A 13,083-nucleotide genomic window follows, 5' to 3' on the forward strand; every position below is an offset into this window, starting at 1 on the left:
TTTGAGATGTGTATGTTGGTCCTGTGCGCTGAATAAAAGCGGTCCCTGAAAGGCAGGGAGGGAGTGTGCGGCCCAATAATTAGGGGCCCATTGTCATGCAGATGCAGAAGGGGGGCAGCGCTGGGGGTCCGCGGGAGCTGCAAAATGGGATTTCCTGACACTCAGGGGAGCGGCCGAGCGGGATAAAGGATGTTCGGTTAGCACAGCTTCCCTGCGTGTAATGGGAGAAATGCTGTGGCGCGGAGGCTGCAGACAGGGCGTTCCGAAGCGGGGTGTTATTTGTGTGCCTGGGTTCACGGAACAGCACAAAAGGCCTCCCGACAGGGTCTCGTGTTCAGAGGAGGTCGCTCGTAAGATCGGCTCTCTTAAGATTCAGCATCCTAAAGGCCCGCTTAAATAACTTCAAAAAGTTGATTGCATGAAGAAATTAAACTTGCAGTGTGGTGTACAGGCATAGTGATTTGTCTCGTTGTTTAGGTATCAAAGTCTTCTATGCTGAAAGCTTTCATCAGGGACAAAGTTGTGAAAATATCAAACTGTGTTTAATACAACAGCATTTCCCGAAGAATATCCTTCTGTAGCTGCTGATTGTGCTTTACTCCAACTTTCACGTAGGAATGTTTTGTATGTTTCACAAAACACAATTTAATAGGAATTATTCTATACATACTTTTAAATTGTTTCAAAAGAACTAACACAAACTAGGAAGAATCCAGTATTTGAATTTTTATTTTAATTATCTTTTTCTTTGTTCATCTTTTATTTAAATTTTTGTAAAGTCAGAAAATCAGAGGTACCTTGAAAGCAGTTAATGAGGAATACTATCAGATAAATTATCTGAAAAGGAATAAAGTATATTACAGAACATACACTTATCATTCAGAATCAATCTTTGTAAATGTATAAACAGCTAGTACATATCATATGTTAGGATTAAAGTGGATGAACCCCATTAGTTTAAATGCCTTATCTAATATAAAACAACGGTAAAACAACAGTTCCCTTAAAGCAGGTCAAAGTGTTTATATGTCCTCACCTGCTGCTAGAGATCTAAGAGTTGCTTTTGCTCCATATAAATTTATCCTTTTCGGTGTCATTCTTCCTGGGCACCACTCTGCTCCTGCTATCAGTGATGTTTGCAAGGTTTATTGCCTCAAGCAATATGTACAGATGGTAGTTTAGAGAACATCATTATTTACATTTCCACAATTGAGCCGATATTTTGAGAGAGCTTTAATACTTGAGAACATTTTAATAATATTTTTTAATTATTTTAATTTTTTTTAACGAATTCCTTACCATTCATAAATAACTTTTAAAAAAATTACTTATCAGTTCACAAATGCCTGGGAAATTCCCACTGAAATTACATAGCATTTCTTTTGTTTCTTAACAGATGAGGAAAAAGAAAATAATAGAGCATCAAAACCTCACTCGACTCCAGCTACACTGCAATGGTAAGATGCCTTTCAAAAAAATCAAGAAAACCTGTTAATGTTGTTTCTTATGTATTTTCCAGAGGAGGAGAATAGAGCTCTTAGACATCTTATACAGTTCTAAAGAAACTTTCGCTGTAAGTGTTCAATGTGCTATTAGTATCCTGTACAGTATTTCTCAACTCTTAAGGGATTTGTTTGAATAGAGGAAACTTCTGATATAGTTTAGAAGATCTACTTGGCATATTTGTTTGTCACCTTGCCAGCTGGTGATTTGTGGTTTGCCATCATTGTTATATTTATTACAAAAAGAAAACTAGTACTGAGAGGTTTTTTCAAGATTCACGTTTGTTTCAGTGTCTGATGAAGCCCACCTTTACCAGCTATTTTACCAAAATGGGATCTATGTAATAAGATGAGCAAACATAAATAAAGGCATTTCGTTGGGAACTACTGATTATTTACACCTATTTGTATCACAAAAATCTCATTTTTCAGAAGTTCAAGAAAAGTCACTTTCCTTGAACAGGCACTCAAGAAAAGGAGTGATTACAAACAGAGAGAAAATTATTAAAATCATAGTGAAATGTCATAACGATATTTTATTTTTTTTCATTACTCACTCCCGCAACTTCCACACAGTTAAATTGGATAATAAAGAATAAAGAATTATCTAGGTAAAATAAAAGAGCAAGCAGGGCTTACCAGGCCCAAATTCAGAACAGTGTTTATTTTGCAGTGAAGTCAGTTAAGAGTCTTTTCCACAGGAGCAAACAATGTTGTAGCCAAGAAGCCAGCATTAATTAGAACGTGCCAACGATAATGTTCCCAACAGAAAACATGCAAATACTGTAAACAGTCTTTTGCCAAATACTTTCAAGCTTCCTCAGTCATAAAGGTTAGTAAATCCCTAAACTCCTGGGATATTGAGCCCTGCTGGAATGTACTGTGCGCACTTAATGCTCATTCAGCAGTGTTTGCAATAAAATCCTAAAATTTTGATTCTGGAAAGGCTGCTTACATCTTCTTCCCTTCTCTCTAGCTAGTGTAATGGCTTACTACCTCTCTGTTGCACTAGGTTTCTTACATGTTGAGGGAGGTCAAACATTCTCCCCTCTGACTCTTCTGGAATATCTGCAATTTCCTCTATTAATTTTCCACCCAAAATTCCACAAGGGAACAGAAAGCAAAGAAGTTTTAACATTTAAAATCTTTAGCTGCTGTCAAACTGAATTATACAATTGGCTAATTTATTAATAGGCCTGTAGGTAAAAAGATTCCCAGCTTAGTAGCCATACCATCAAACAGTTTTCTGATGGTTTCCATGTGCTTTTCAACATATGTACTGCAGCTTTGAATTCGTATTTCCTGGAGGACTTTATATTCTAAACAAAATTACAAGCTCAAAATTTAGGGTCAAATTGCTAAGCAGTAAGCTTACTTTGTGTGAAGATGTGGAGTTTTCGCCGTTCTGGAGTATCAGACACATTAGCATCCAGTTATTTGTACGGCAGAAACACCTAGCAACACATGGGGCAGTAAACTGTTGAAACAGCACTGCAAAAGTGCTTCCTGTAGGTTTAGCTTTACGTGTTTGACAGTTTGGCCTGCTCAGGTGCTGTGGTTTAACCTCAGCCAACAACTAAGTATCACACAGCCGCTCGCTTACTCTTTCCCCTTCCTGCTCCCACTGGGATGGGGAGGAGAGCTGGAAAAAGATGAGACCCATGGGTTGAGATAAGAACAGATTAATGATTAAAATAAAAGTAAGATAATAATAATAGTGGTAATGAAAAAGAGAGTAATAAAACCCAAGAAAAAACAAAACCCAAGAAAAACCAAGTGAGGCACAATGCAATTGCTCACTGCCCACTGACCATTGCCCAGACTGTCCCTGAGCAGTGATCGGCACCTCACAGCCAACTCCCCCTGGTTTATGTACTGGGCATGATATTCCATGGTTTGGCTAGTTCAGATCAGCTGTCCTGGTTATGTGTGCACCCACAGCTTCTTGTGCAGCTCTTCACTTGCAGAACCTGGGAGACTGAAAAGTCCTTGACTTAGGGTAAGCACTACTTAGCAACAACTAAAACATCACTGTGTTATCAACATTATTCTCATACTAAACCCAAAGCACAGCACGGTGCCAGCTACTTGGAAAAAAGCTAGCTCTATGCCAGCTGAAAGCAAGATCAGGCCTCACACTAAGTATTTGCACAGTCAGGAAAGACAAAAAATTTAACTGGATGTGCCTTAGGCAAACATGCATCCTACCTTCTTATAAGAATCTCTGGGCCAGATTCAAGAGGTAGAAGTGGTGGGGTAAATTACTGACCAGATTTCAGGACATTTGCCCTTGTTCTGGCAAATGGAAGCTTCGCAATCATCTGCAGCATCTGGTGTCTGCCAAGTTAAAGCTGGTCATGTTTTTCTCTTAGATGCTTCTATCACTTACAGCTAATGAAGGCTATAGAGTGTCGGAGAACAGAAACAGAGGAAATGCCAGTTGCAAGGAAAAAGAAGAGGAAGAAAGCAGTAGGGAAAGTGTAGCAAGACATAAGGGAAATAAGTACATTTTGTCACATGGTTCACATTGCCATCAACTTCATTAGTTATTTCTTGTCTGGCATCTGGCCGAAAGGGGCAAACAATATCATTCCCATGAGGATCTATCCTTAATTCTTGTGCCTCTCCAAAGGCGAAGTATGTTGAACACTTTAAATGTGGAGGAGGAAGAACAGCTGAAGAAGCCAAGATGTCTGGATGGCTGTCAGCCTGGCTAAATATCCTTTTCCTGGAAACAGGAATGATGCTTTTGTTTTGTTTTGTTGATGACACAAAATGAAGTGAAAGGCCTGGTAAATGTAGCACTACTGCCAAATACATCATAATTGGGGAAAATATGCAAGCTTGAATTTAAAGGTTAAGGCATGAATACAGCAATATCTAGTATCCTGTGCTTATTCCACATTCCTGCGTTCATTATCATCTCTAAAGCTATGGCTTGGCTCTAAAATGTTCATGATTATTTCATTGGTAAACTGGTTGACCAAAGTGCAAGTATGGAACTTTATTTTACTTAATTTTGGTGTGTGTGTATGTCGACTTCTCCAAACACAGAATTATTCGAAGTACAGTCAACCAAATTCCATGCAGTTTTGTGGCTTACAGTGTACTTAACAGTATTGTGAAGCTAAAATCAGCAAAACTATTCTATTTTCTACAACAATTATAAAAAGAATTTAAAAAGAGGAAGGTAAAGCATTGTAAGGTAATGGGTTCTCCCCAGGTTACTACTTCCTCAGAAATTGTTATACTGCATCAAAATTAATCGGTTCTGGAATCTTTTATGTGATTAGCAGTGATTAACATCACAGTTGTTCTGTGGTCTTGATATAAATAAATAAATCTGGAACAAAACTACAGACCTGATTCTGCTATAGAATAATCTCATTTAATCTCGAACTATATGAGTGTATAAAGAGGGAAGCAGTAATAGGACAGATAAAATTGTCATTCCTGTGGAAGTATTAGGGGCTTTATTCGTACACTGTAGTGGCACAAAAGGTCTCATTGTGAACTACTGGATTTCATGTAGCTTTATTACAACATTCAAAGTGTTTATATATATATATATGTATATATATATTCTTTCTGGTAATGATTTGTTAGGTAGAAGATTGTGTTCATTATCTTCCTACAATACTGTAGAATGAAGCTGGATTCAAAATATGATAAAGTTGTTAAATAAAAGACAGGAAAATAAAAGAAGTGGAGCAAGATGGGTTTTTGATCATTAAAAAAAAGTTCAGGTATAATGGGGCATTGTTCAGTGTCAGACTAATGACTCTCTGTGAAAGAGAGGAGAAAAAGAGAAAAATTCATCAGATATGAAGAGAAATAATTAACTGCCTTTCTTTCTGTCCTGTCTTGGTCACGGAAGCTGACATTCCAATTAGCAGCTATAGTATACAAACGAACTCTCCAGGTTTTGAAAGGAGGTTTTGTTAAAGCGCTATGAATTTGAGGAAAGATGCCATGATGATATTTCTGTAGAAACCAAGGAAGAATAGATGTTTCCCATACAAACGGAGTCCATTCATCTGGCCGGATATCTTATTAAAATAGTTTGCAGTCACAAATGATCACGATAACTGAAATGGAAGGTAGGTAGGTCCTGAAAAAGGCAATGAAGGAGAGAAACTAGATATTTGGAAGGTGTTCGACAGCTACAAAATGATAGGGGATCATCTGCTGTAAAATTGGAGTTTTTTGAGAATATGTATTAATTTTTTAATACGTTTAAGGGGCAGTTACACCTAACTTCTTCTCTTACCCAGAAAGGCAGACAAGCACAAAAGCACACATGTTTGCATATGATTGACACTATGGATGACAAGATTAATTATGATTTAAAGTTAAGTGTGTATGTAAATATCTCTTGAATATTTTTGGATAAGCAATAATAAAAATTTCATTTCAAAGGAATGTTTCTTTAATCTATAGATTTATAATGAGACCAGTTTCAAATTTTAAAGATTAAGCACGTGCCTACTCTTATATTTGACACATAATATAAAATTTCGTAGTTTCATATTTGCATGTGCAAATAAATAATAACTTCTAAAAGGGTGAGGAGGATGTTATTTCACTAGTTTTTTTTCAGCATTGTGTTCAGATCATGGATTCTTTTTTTTTCTACTTTATCACAAATAATAGCAAGAAAATATTTTACAGTAAGATTTTGTGCACACTCTTGAGTATTTGCCAATAACTTGCTTTAGCTGCATCTGCTTCCTCAAGGTAAACAATTTTGCAGCTGGACAGGAGTGAAAAGAGTGTCATGAACCAAAGGTGACCTATTCTGTAAAGGAGGAGAAAAGTTCCCCTCAGGGAACTTTTACTGTTTCGTAGTTGTACATATATTTGTTTACTGCAGGATGCACTGAGAACTCACAGCCTACAGTTTTGATAGCAAGTATGAAACAAATGAAGCAAGCAAGTTTTATGGAAATGAATTGGAAGGAACACTTAGGAACAAAGCAAATTTAGTAGACAAGAGGAAGTCAGAATGTTTGGTTGTAAAAGATGCAGCTTTGTGTACTTTTTACCATACAGGACATCCAACATACTTGCAGTTCTCTCTGTTTGATATTTCCTTTTTAAGGCTGGAGGAGAACTATGAGATAGCTGAAGGTGTTTGCATTCCTCGAAGTGCTCTCTACATGCATTACTTGGATTTCTGTGAGAAAAACGACACACAACCTGTTAATGCTGCCAGCTTTGGAAAGGTAAGTCTAAAGCAGCATGATGACCTCTTAAGCTCTCACCTGGTTCGTGTGCGTTTGTATTATTGAAAATAATTAAATCTTCCCTTTGAGATTGAATGAAAATATTTTGAATGAAATATCTTATGTGTTCAAGTTATTGGACAAAGGCTAAGATTTTAAGTATTTTGATGGTTGGAATAATTTGTAATCATGGCTAAGCTCCAAAATACTTCAATCCCAACCTAGCTGCCAGTGACATGGTATACAATATTGGCAGTTAAAGCTGAGTTGGAAGTTGAATACAAGCCAGTGTAAATACATTTACATTGTGACCTGCACTGCTTAAACAAATATATAACTTTTAAAAACAAAAGGGTAAAACATCAGTCATTGAATTTTGGAGCATGTCTAGCCCATTCTTGTAAGCATGATATGGAGATCCCCGAATTAATAATATCAAATGATATGGCAAATTCACATGGTGGAGTACAATGCCTCCAGATGTGAAAGTCTAGAAAGCATCTAGCTGCCTTTTTGTGGCATTGCAGGTACAGGCTGCCAAGTTATCTTTGCACTGTGATTCCTGCTCTAGTAAGAGGCACTGTGGTTAATTCCAGATTCACAGTGGAGGTGTGTTCCTACCGCAGACACACCTCTGCATCATCCAGGTATGAGCAGTAAAGATCTTATGCTCTACACCACTAGCAGATGTTAATAGCTGGCTAGAAGGTTACATAAAGTTCATATTTTGGATTTTCTGGCCAGCTGAGGTTTTCCTCTCAGTGAAAAATAGGGTGACATTTAAAACTGAAATTCTAATATAGAGTGTGTCGCAAGTCTTTAAAACTTGTAGGCTGTGAGAAAAACAAAGTGTAGAATTTGCCACTGTTTTTGAAATGCTTGCAAGCATGAGTCTGAAGCCAATTGTCCTGCAAGATATTCTCTTTTAGTGTTTGCAACATTTGTTCTGTAGAAGTGCTGGGTATTCAGAGGAGGAAAAATGTTCCTCGGGTAAGTGCCTGTGTAAAGAGCAGGTGAAGGAGAAGAATGTATTTAATGAGGTGACATTTGCTGTAGTGCGTATTTAGGTAGGTAGTCTAGTAAGGAAAGTAAAGTGTACCATGTTGTAACATTACTATGTCTGTTGTGTCTTGAAAACCTGCACAGCTCAGTAGAACCTGTGTTAGTTTTCTGTTTAAAGACAATATGTGTGAATGAAATTGCTCGTTGTAGGTATTCTTGCTACCAAGTGTTAAGTGTAGTGGCAACATTTAATTTAGGCACAGTGAGAACAACAAACATATTTCGTGTAGACTAACACATTTGGAATATAGCTCAAGTTTACACAATGTTAATTTTGCTGCTGCTAAGAACTTCTGTAAATTGTAAGGTGTAAATATTCTGAAATGATTTCATCAGAACATAAATTTACCAGGGACTTACTCCACAATTTTTTGGTATGTGGCAGTTTTGTTACACTTTTTAATACTTCATCCTCCTCTTCTCCTGCCCCTCACACACACCCCCCTGTTCATTGGCAGGAGTATCTTGACCTAGCAGGACAGGTACAATGACTTCCATCCAAAAATCATGGCGTTCCAATGTGTTCTTCGTATGTTGTCCAAGTGTTTCCCACTCGATTGCAATAAGGTTCTGAAGCAGTGATGCATGAAACCTCTTTTACCTTGTTGTGAAGAGGAAGGAAGCCACACAGAATCATCATAATACTGTCTCATACTAGTACTTCATGTGGCCATTACTTTTGCATCTGGGAACTGATGCTTCCACACTGATGTGTCCAGGAACCTCAGACAACATTGGGACAAATATTGAAGTGAAGCAGGCTTCTGCATCTTCAGAACCTGGAGCAGACCCCAGTGGTCCTTTCCAATCTATTACTCCTAAGAAAATGTACTGCACAATTATGAAGATCTGTAAGGCACACTTCCACTTCATTCCATCAGCTTCTCCTTTGGAGCAGGTACATGGATGCAGTTTTAGCCAACAGAGTTGTTATTATGTGACTTAAATACCATCTTGGAAATGTGCATTGCATAAATGCCTTGGAGGCAGTAGAAGCAGTGCAGTAAAATAGGTGCTATTTAAGGGGTTCTGCATTTAGCTGCTGAAGCAGAGACCCCAGACATGTTTGTCCTCATTGGGAAACATCAAGAGCCCTGCAGCTGTCATGTCCTCCAGAAAAAGGAGTTAGTTGTTCTGTGAAATTGTAGACAGTTCGCCTTTCAGTAGACCACATTGAATTTATGATTCATCTTTGAACTTTAGCTCTGTGGCCAATGTTAAATATTTAGGCTTTTTCTTTAACAGACTGGCAATTTTTAGAAAGAGAGAGAGAGTGCAGCACATTAAAACAAACTGTAATACATCCTATGTATTGTTACATACTCAGTTACATCTCACTTAACAGAACAGTGTTGATTTCACTTTTAAAGATACCACAGGAGACATATGAAGCTTATCTGAAAGTGTTGCCTCCAGATTAAGGTTTTGTAGACAGCACTTCAGCGCATGAGTTCTTCTTAAGCCTGATATAAGTCAAATATATCCACAACAGAGCATGGCAGGGAGAAGAGACAACTTGTTCATGAACTGCTGCACTAATGAGACTTTCTACCATCTCCTATGTTCCCTAAATCCATAGCTTTACCTAAATCTTATGTAATATCTCCATGTTTCTCTGAAGTACATTCAATCATTTCCAGGTCCCAGTCCCTACATCAAGATCTTGTTTCTTTCAGTTTTCTCACACATCTTCTGCACCTTCTTTCTACATTATTTTTGGATTCCCTCGTGTCTGCCTGTCTATTTGTCTGTCTCATTTGTTCTCCCCCCTCCATGCAGACAGCTGGGCAAGAAGCAGCACATGGGGCGGCTGATTCAGAGCAATAGAAGTGTTGACTGGTTGCCTCATGCTCGTGGTTGTCCAGTCAGGCAGGGCCAAATGGATCAGCTAAAACCTGAGATTTTCTTCCCTGTCTTGTCCTCAGCATTAACATCAGTATGTTCTCCCCACTCTCCAGCCATAATAGTATTTTCTATTCTACTGCTGGGACATGGACACCAGGCACTTGGTAATATTGCATTAGTGAAACCAAAATTGGTCCAGGGGGTGGAGAGATTAACAAAGAGACAGTAATATTTTTTAGCTTGATTTCTGAGGAAATCAGGCTAGTAGCAATTAAAGGAATAAGAAGAGCAAAGAACAGAATTACTGTATAAATAAATACCTTTAAAAAAGCAACCTGTACTCCTAAGCCACATAAAGTACATATGAAATTAAGAATACTCTAGTATGGTATGGTTATTAATGTGATATATTCTTATATGACAAAGTAGTTGTAACTTTAACTTGTTAGCCAAGATTTTAGTGTTTTACTCACCCAATTAACATGTGAAAATTACAGGGAGTTTTATTTATACTGGCATTTACCAATCTGCTATGCTATCTAGCCTGCCATAATAGTACTTGTCTGCAAAAGGCAGGACCAAGGATTCTTTTATATACCTTAGCTAAATAGTGACTAGGGAGGGCCCTGTAATTTGCTGGTTACAGCTCAGCATCAAGTTAAGACTCCAGTGTTAAGCTTCTGCTCTTACTGTAGACAGCAAAGCGTATTATATGCAACAGGATCATGATTTCACGTAAAAGTGAAGCAGAGTAAGTAAAAATGTTCCATGCAACCAGTGAAAAGACAGGGAGGTACAGTGAGGCGGGGCAGGTATGTCACTGAGTTATTAACAATTAAATGTTGCATATGAGAACAAGCTCTCTCACAGAGAACGTGTTTAGACTGTGAATTAGTCTTCAGGCAGAAGGAGTGAAAGCCCTGTTGCTGAGGTCACTTAAAAAGGACGGCAGCCTTGTGCCCCTCAGCCCTGTGCTGCAAATGCCTTGGGCTCTGCTCCGGGATCTTGTGGATTTGGAGAGCGGTTTAAGATGTTTCCAACTGAAAGTTCTGCCACTGCCTGCAGCAGGGAGTGCAAATGTATGGTTTGTGGTGGTTTTTTCTGAGCAAAAAGTTAACATAAAACACCAGTGATAATAAGTACAGTGAGCTAAAAATTACAGTGAGGGGTGATGACTCTGACATGCCATTCTTACTGGGTTTAATTGCAAAAGCTAAATCATTCTGTTTCGGGGCCTTCACTGAATCAAATAAAAAGCAGGAATGTTTTGAGTATTTCCAAGCCCCTCAGTAGCTATAGTGTATGGATGGGTGCCATAAGGCTCTCCTGGCTGTACCATACCACCCAGCTGTTCACTGGCAGGTTTTTGAGCTTCTCTGTCACTTTTATTTCCAACTCCGATTTTTGTTCTTATTTCTTTTTTGACCCTGTATGTACATTGTTTTCTTAATCAAGACCCCTGAAGATGTAACCTTCCTCATCTTCAGCGACTTCTCCTATCCTATGTCTCCTCAGTTCCCTGCTTTAAATTTGCTGTGCAGTGCTAAGTCCTCTGCCTGACCCTGCCATACCTCGCACACAGAACAGTAAATATCTCCTGGTGAAACTTCCTTTGCATCCTCATAAAGCATTCTTCCCGCAACTCCCATATGCCCCCTGGAGGTTAAATACTTTCCTCTTCGGTTTTTCTTTTTTTCTTTTGGGGCTTTCCTGATATGTCTTTTGACAAGCAATAATAAATTAATATTTGAAAGTGAAAACGAAGAACCCTGACACTTTTCAGGGTGGTTCTCCCCCAGCCTGAGGTTCCTTTACATCTCTCCCGCAGCATAAAGAGGTTTAACGTGGATGCATGCTCACATGAATTTTGTGCTTCCTGACTGTCTTTGCTGTAAGTGAAAATTAGATTCCAATAAATGCATTTCACTAAATAAAGGGCGAAGTCCACAACCGATTTGTAAGATTGGTTAGGAAAGAACTTTTTTTTCTCAATAGTTTGCTTTGCTCTGGCGAAGTACAAGCTGTACCAGCCAGATTCTCTTTTTATCACGATGCACTGTCCCTACACCCAGAAGTTTTGCCAGCAGGACTTCTGCTCCAAGCATGATTAATATTAATAGGATTTACACTTTCATGCTATCATACCATATGATTTTAATGTTTGAAAAGGACAGACAAGTCCTTTATTGACACCTCTTTGATAATGACATTGTGATGGGATTATGTTCTGATTTGTCTTTGTATTGAAATGTACACCCCAGGAAATTGCCTGTTGTTCATAAGGAGGTACTTTCCTGAAGATGTATTTTTTTTTCTTTACTCTCAATTTGCTCCTAAGTAGCCTCAATAGTAACTGGTTTAGCAAAGCCAAGTTTATTCCTAGTATTCTCTTCTGATAGACTAAAATAGCACTTGCTTTATTATGAACAATTTCTACAATATTGAATACAAAAATAGAACTGAGGAAAAGTCAATCTAAATCTGAGAATGTGCTTTCTGTTACTGCATCGAATGACTGCATCAGTCTGTCAGTGCTATCTGAGCAGTGCCTGCTTTTCCTTCATCTCTTTTTAATAGCTGAGGTTCCTGACTGAAGGACAGTTGACAGCAGTGTGGCTTTTCTTCCCAAGTCAGAATCTTCTAGGCCAAGCTCCTCTGATGAGACCATAGTAACACAAGCACTGCACAAGCAAGCAGTCATGCTGGTGTGGGGAATGATGATCCTACAGTGTAGCTGGAAAGGTATTTGGTCCCTTGGCTCCGCTTCACTGATCCCTTGTATTATTGCAGGTTGCTGACTATTGTCATTTTCTCCACAAGCTTGGAAAGTAAGGAAACCAGCAAACACACCTCGGTTTCTCTGGAGTGACTTTTCCTTTCTCAGTGCCCTATAGGAACGAGATTTTTAGTGGCTTTGCGAGTTCAAGCATCTGGCTTCCAGTTAGGCTTTGAGCATGAAGTAGAGTGGCCTGGGCTGCTTTACCTCATGCCTTGTCAACACGACCCCGAGGCTGTGCTTACAGCACCGGGTCTGCCAGAGTGCAGGGATCCTGGCGCTCAGCCTTTTCCCACAGATATGTTGGGTGATGGCAGCGAGAGGGCTGGCACCAGTACAGAGCAAGGGGAGTTGTGCAAGGCTTTAGGTCTGCTTGGCTTCAGCAAGTCAGCAGCAAAAGTGGCTGCAGCTCAGCTGAGGATCTGAGTCAGAGCATTTGATGTCTGCAGTTTTATTGGGATGCAGTAAACTGTTTGATCATGCCTTAGGCTGAGTTCCATCTGGCCAAAGGAACTGCTGAAGGAGGATATTGTTGTACATAGATGAATCTGAGGAGAGATCTCACAAGCTTCACTAAAGGGTCCAGTTCAGTCAGAGTTCCTCACAAAATCTTATCTCCATAACAGGCAGAACTGGGCACAGGCATTAGAGAAAGTGCCAGCAGGCTTTTCTG

The 13,083-nt window shown here is 38.9% G+C and overlaps 1 protein-coding gene across 2 annotated transcripts in view; it reads left to right on the plus strand.

Annotated features, from left to right (window-relative positions):
- RFX4 (regulatory factor X4) overlaps window positions 1-13,083 on the plus strand; it is a 90,989-nt gene that overhangs the window by 25,299 nt on the left and 52,607 nt on the right. For both annotated transcript variants that reach the window (XM_027715319.2, XM_027715320.2), the window contains exons 3-4: window positions 1,397-1,457; window positions 6,604-6,727. In XM_027715319.2, the coding sequence (XP_027571120.1) occupies window positions 1,397-1,457; window positions 6,604-6,727 (185 nt within the window). The remainder of the gene's footprint in view (window positions 1-1,396; window positions 1,458-6,603; window positions 6,728-13,083) is intronic.

Source organism: Pipra filicauda, unplaced genomic scaffold (assembly GCF_003945595.2).
Source record: "Pipra filicauda isolate LSUMZ 115617 unplaced genomic scaffold, ASM394559v2 scaffold313_size859762_pilon, whole genome shotgun sequence".
Taxonomy (NCBI): Eukaryota; Metazoa; Chordata; class Aves; order Passeriformes; family Pipridae; genus Pipra; species Pipra filicauda.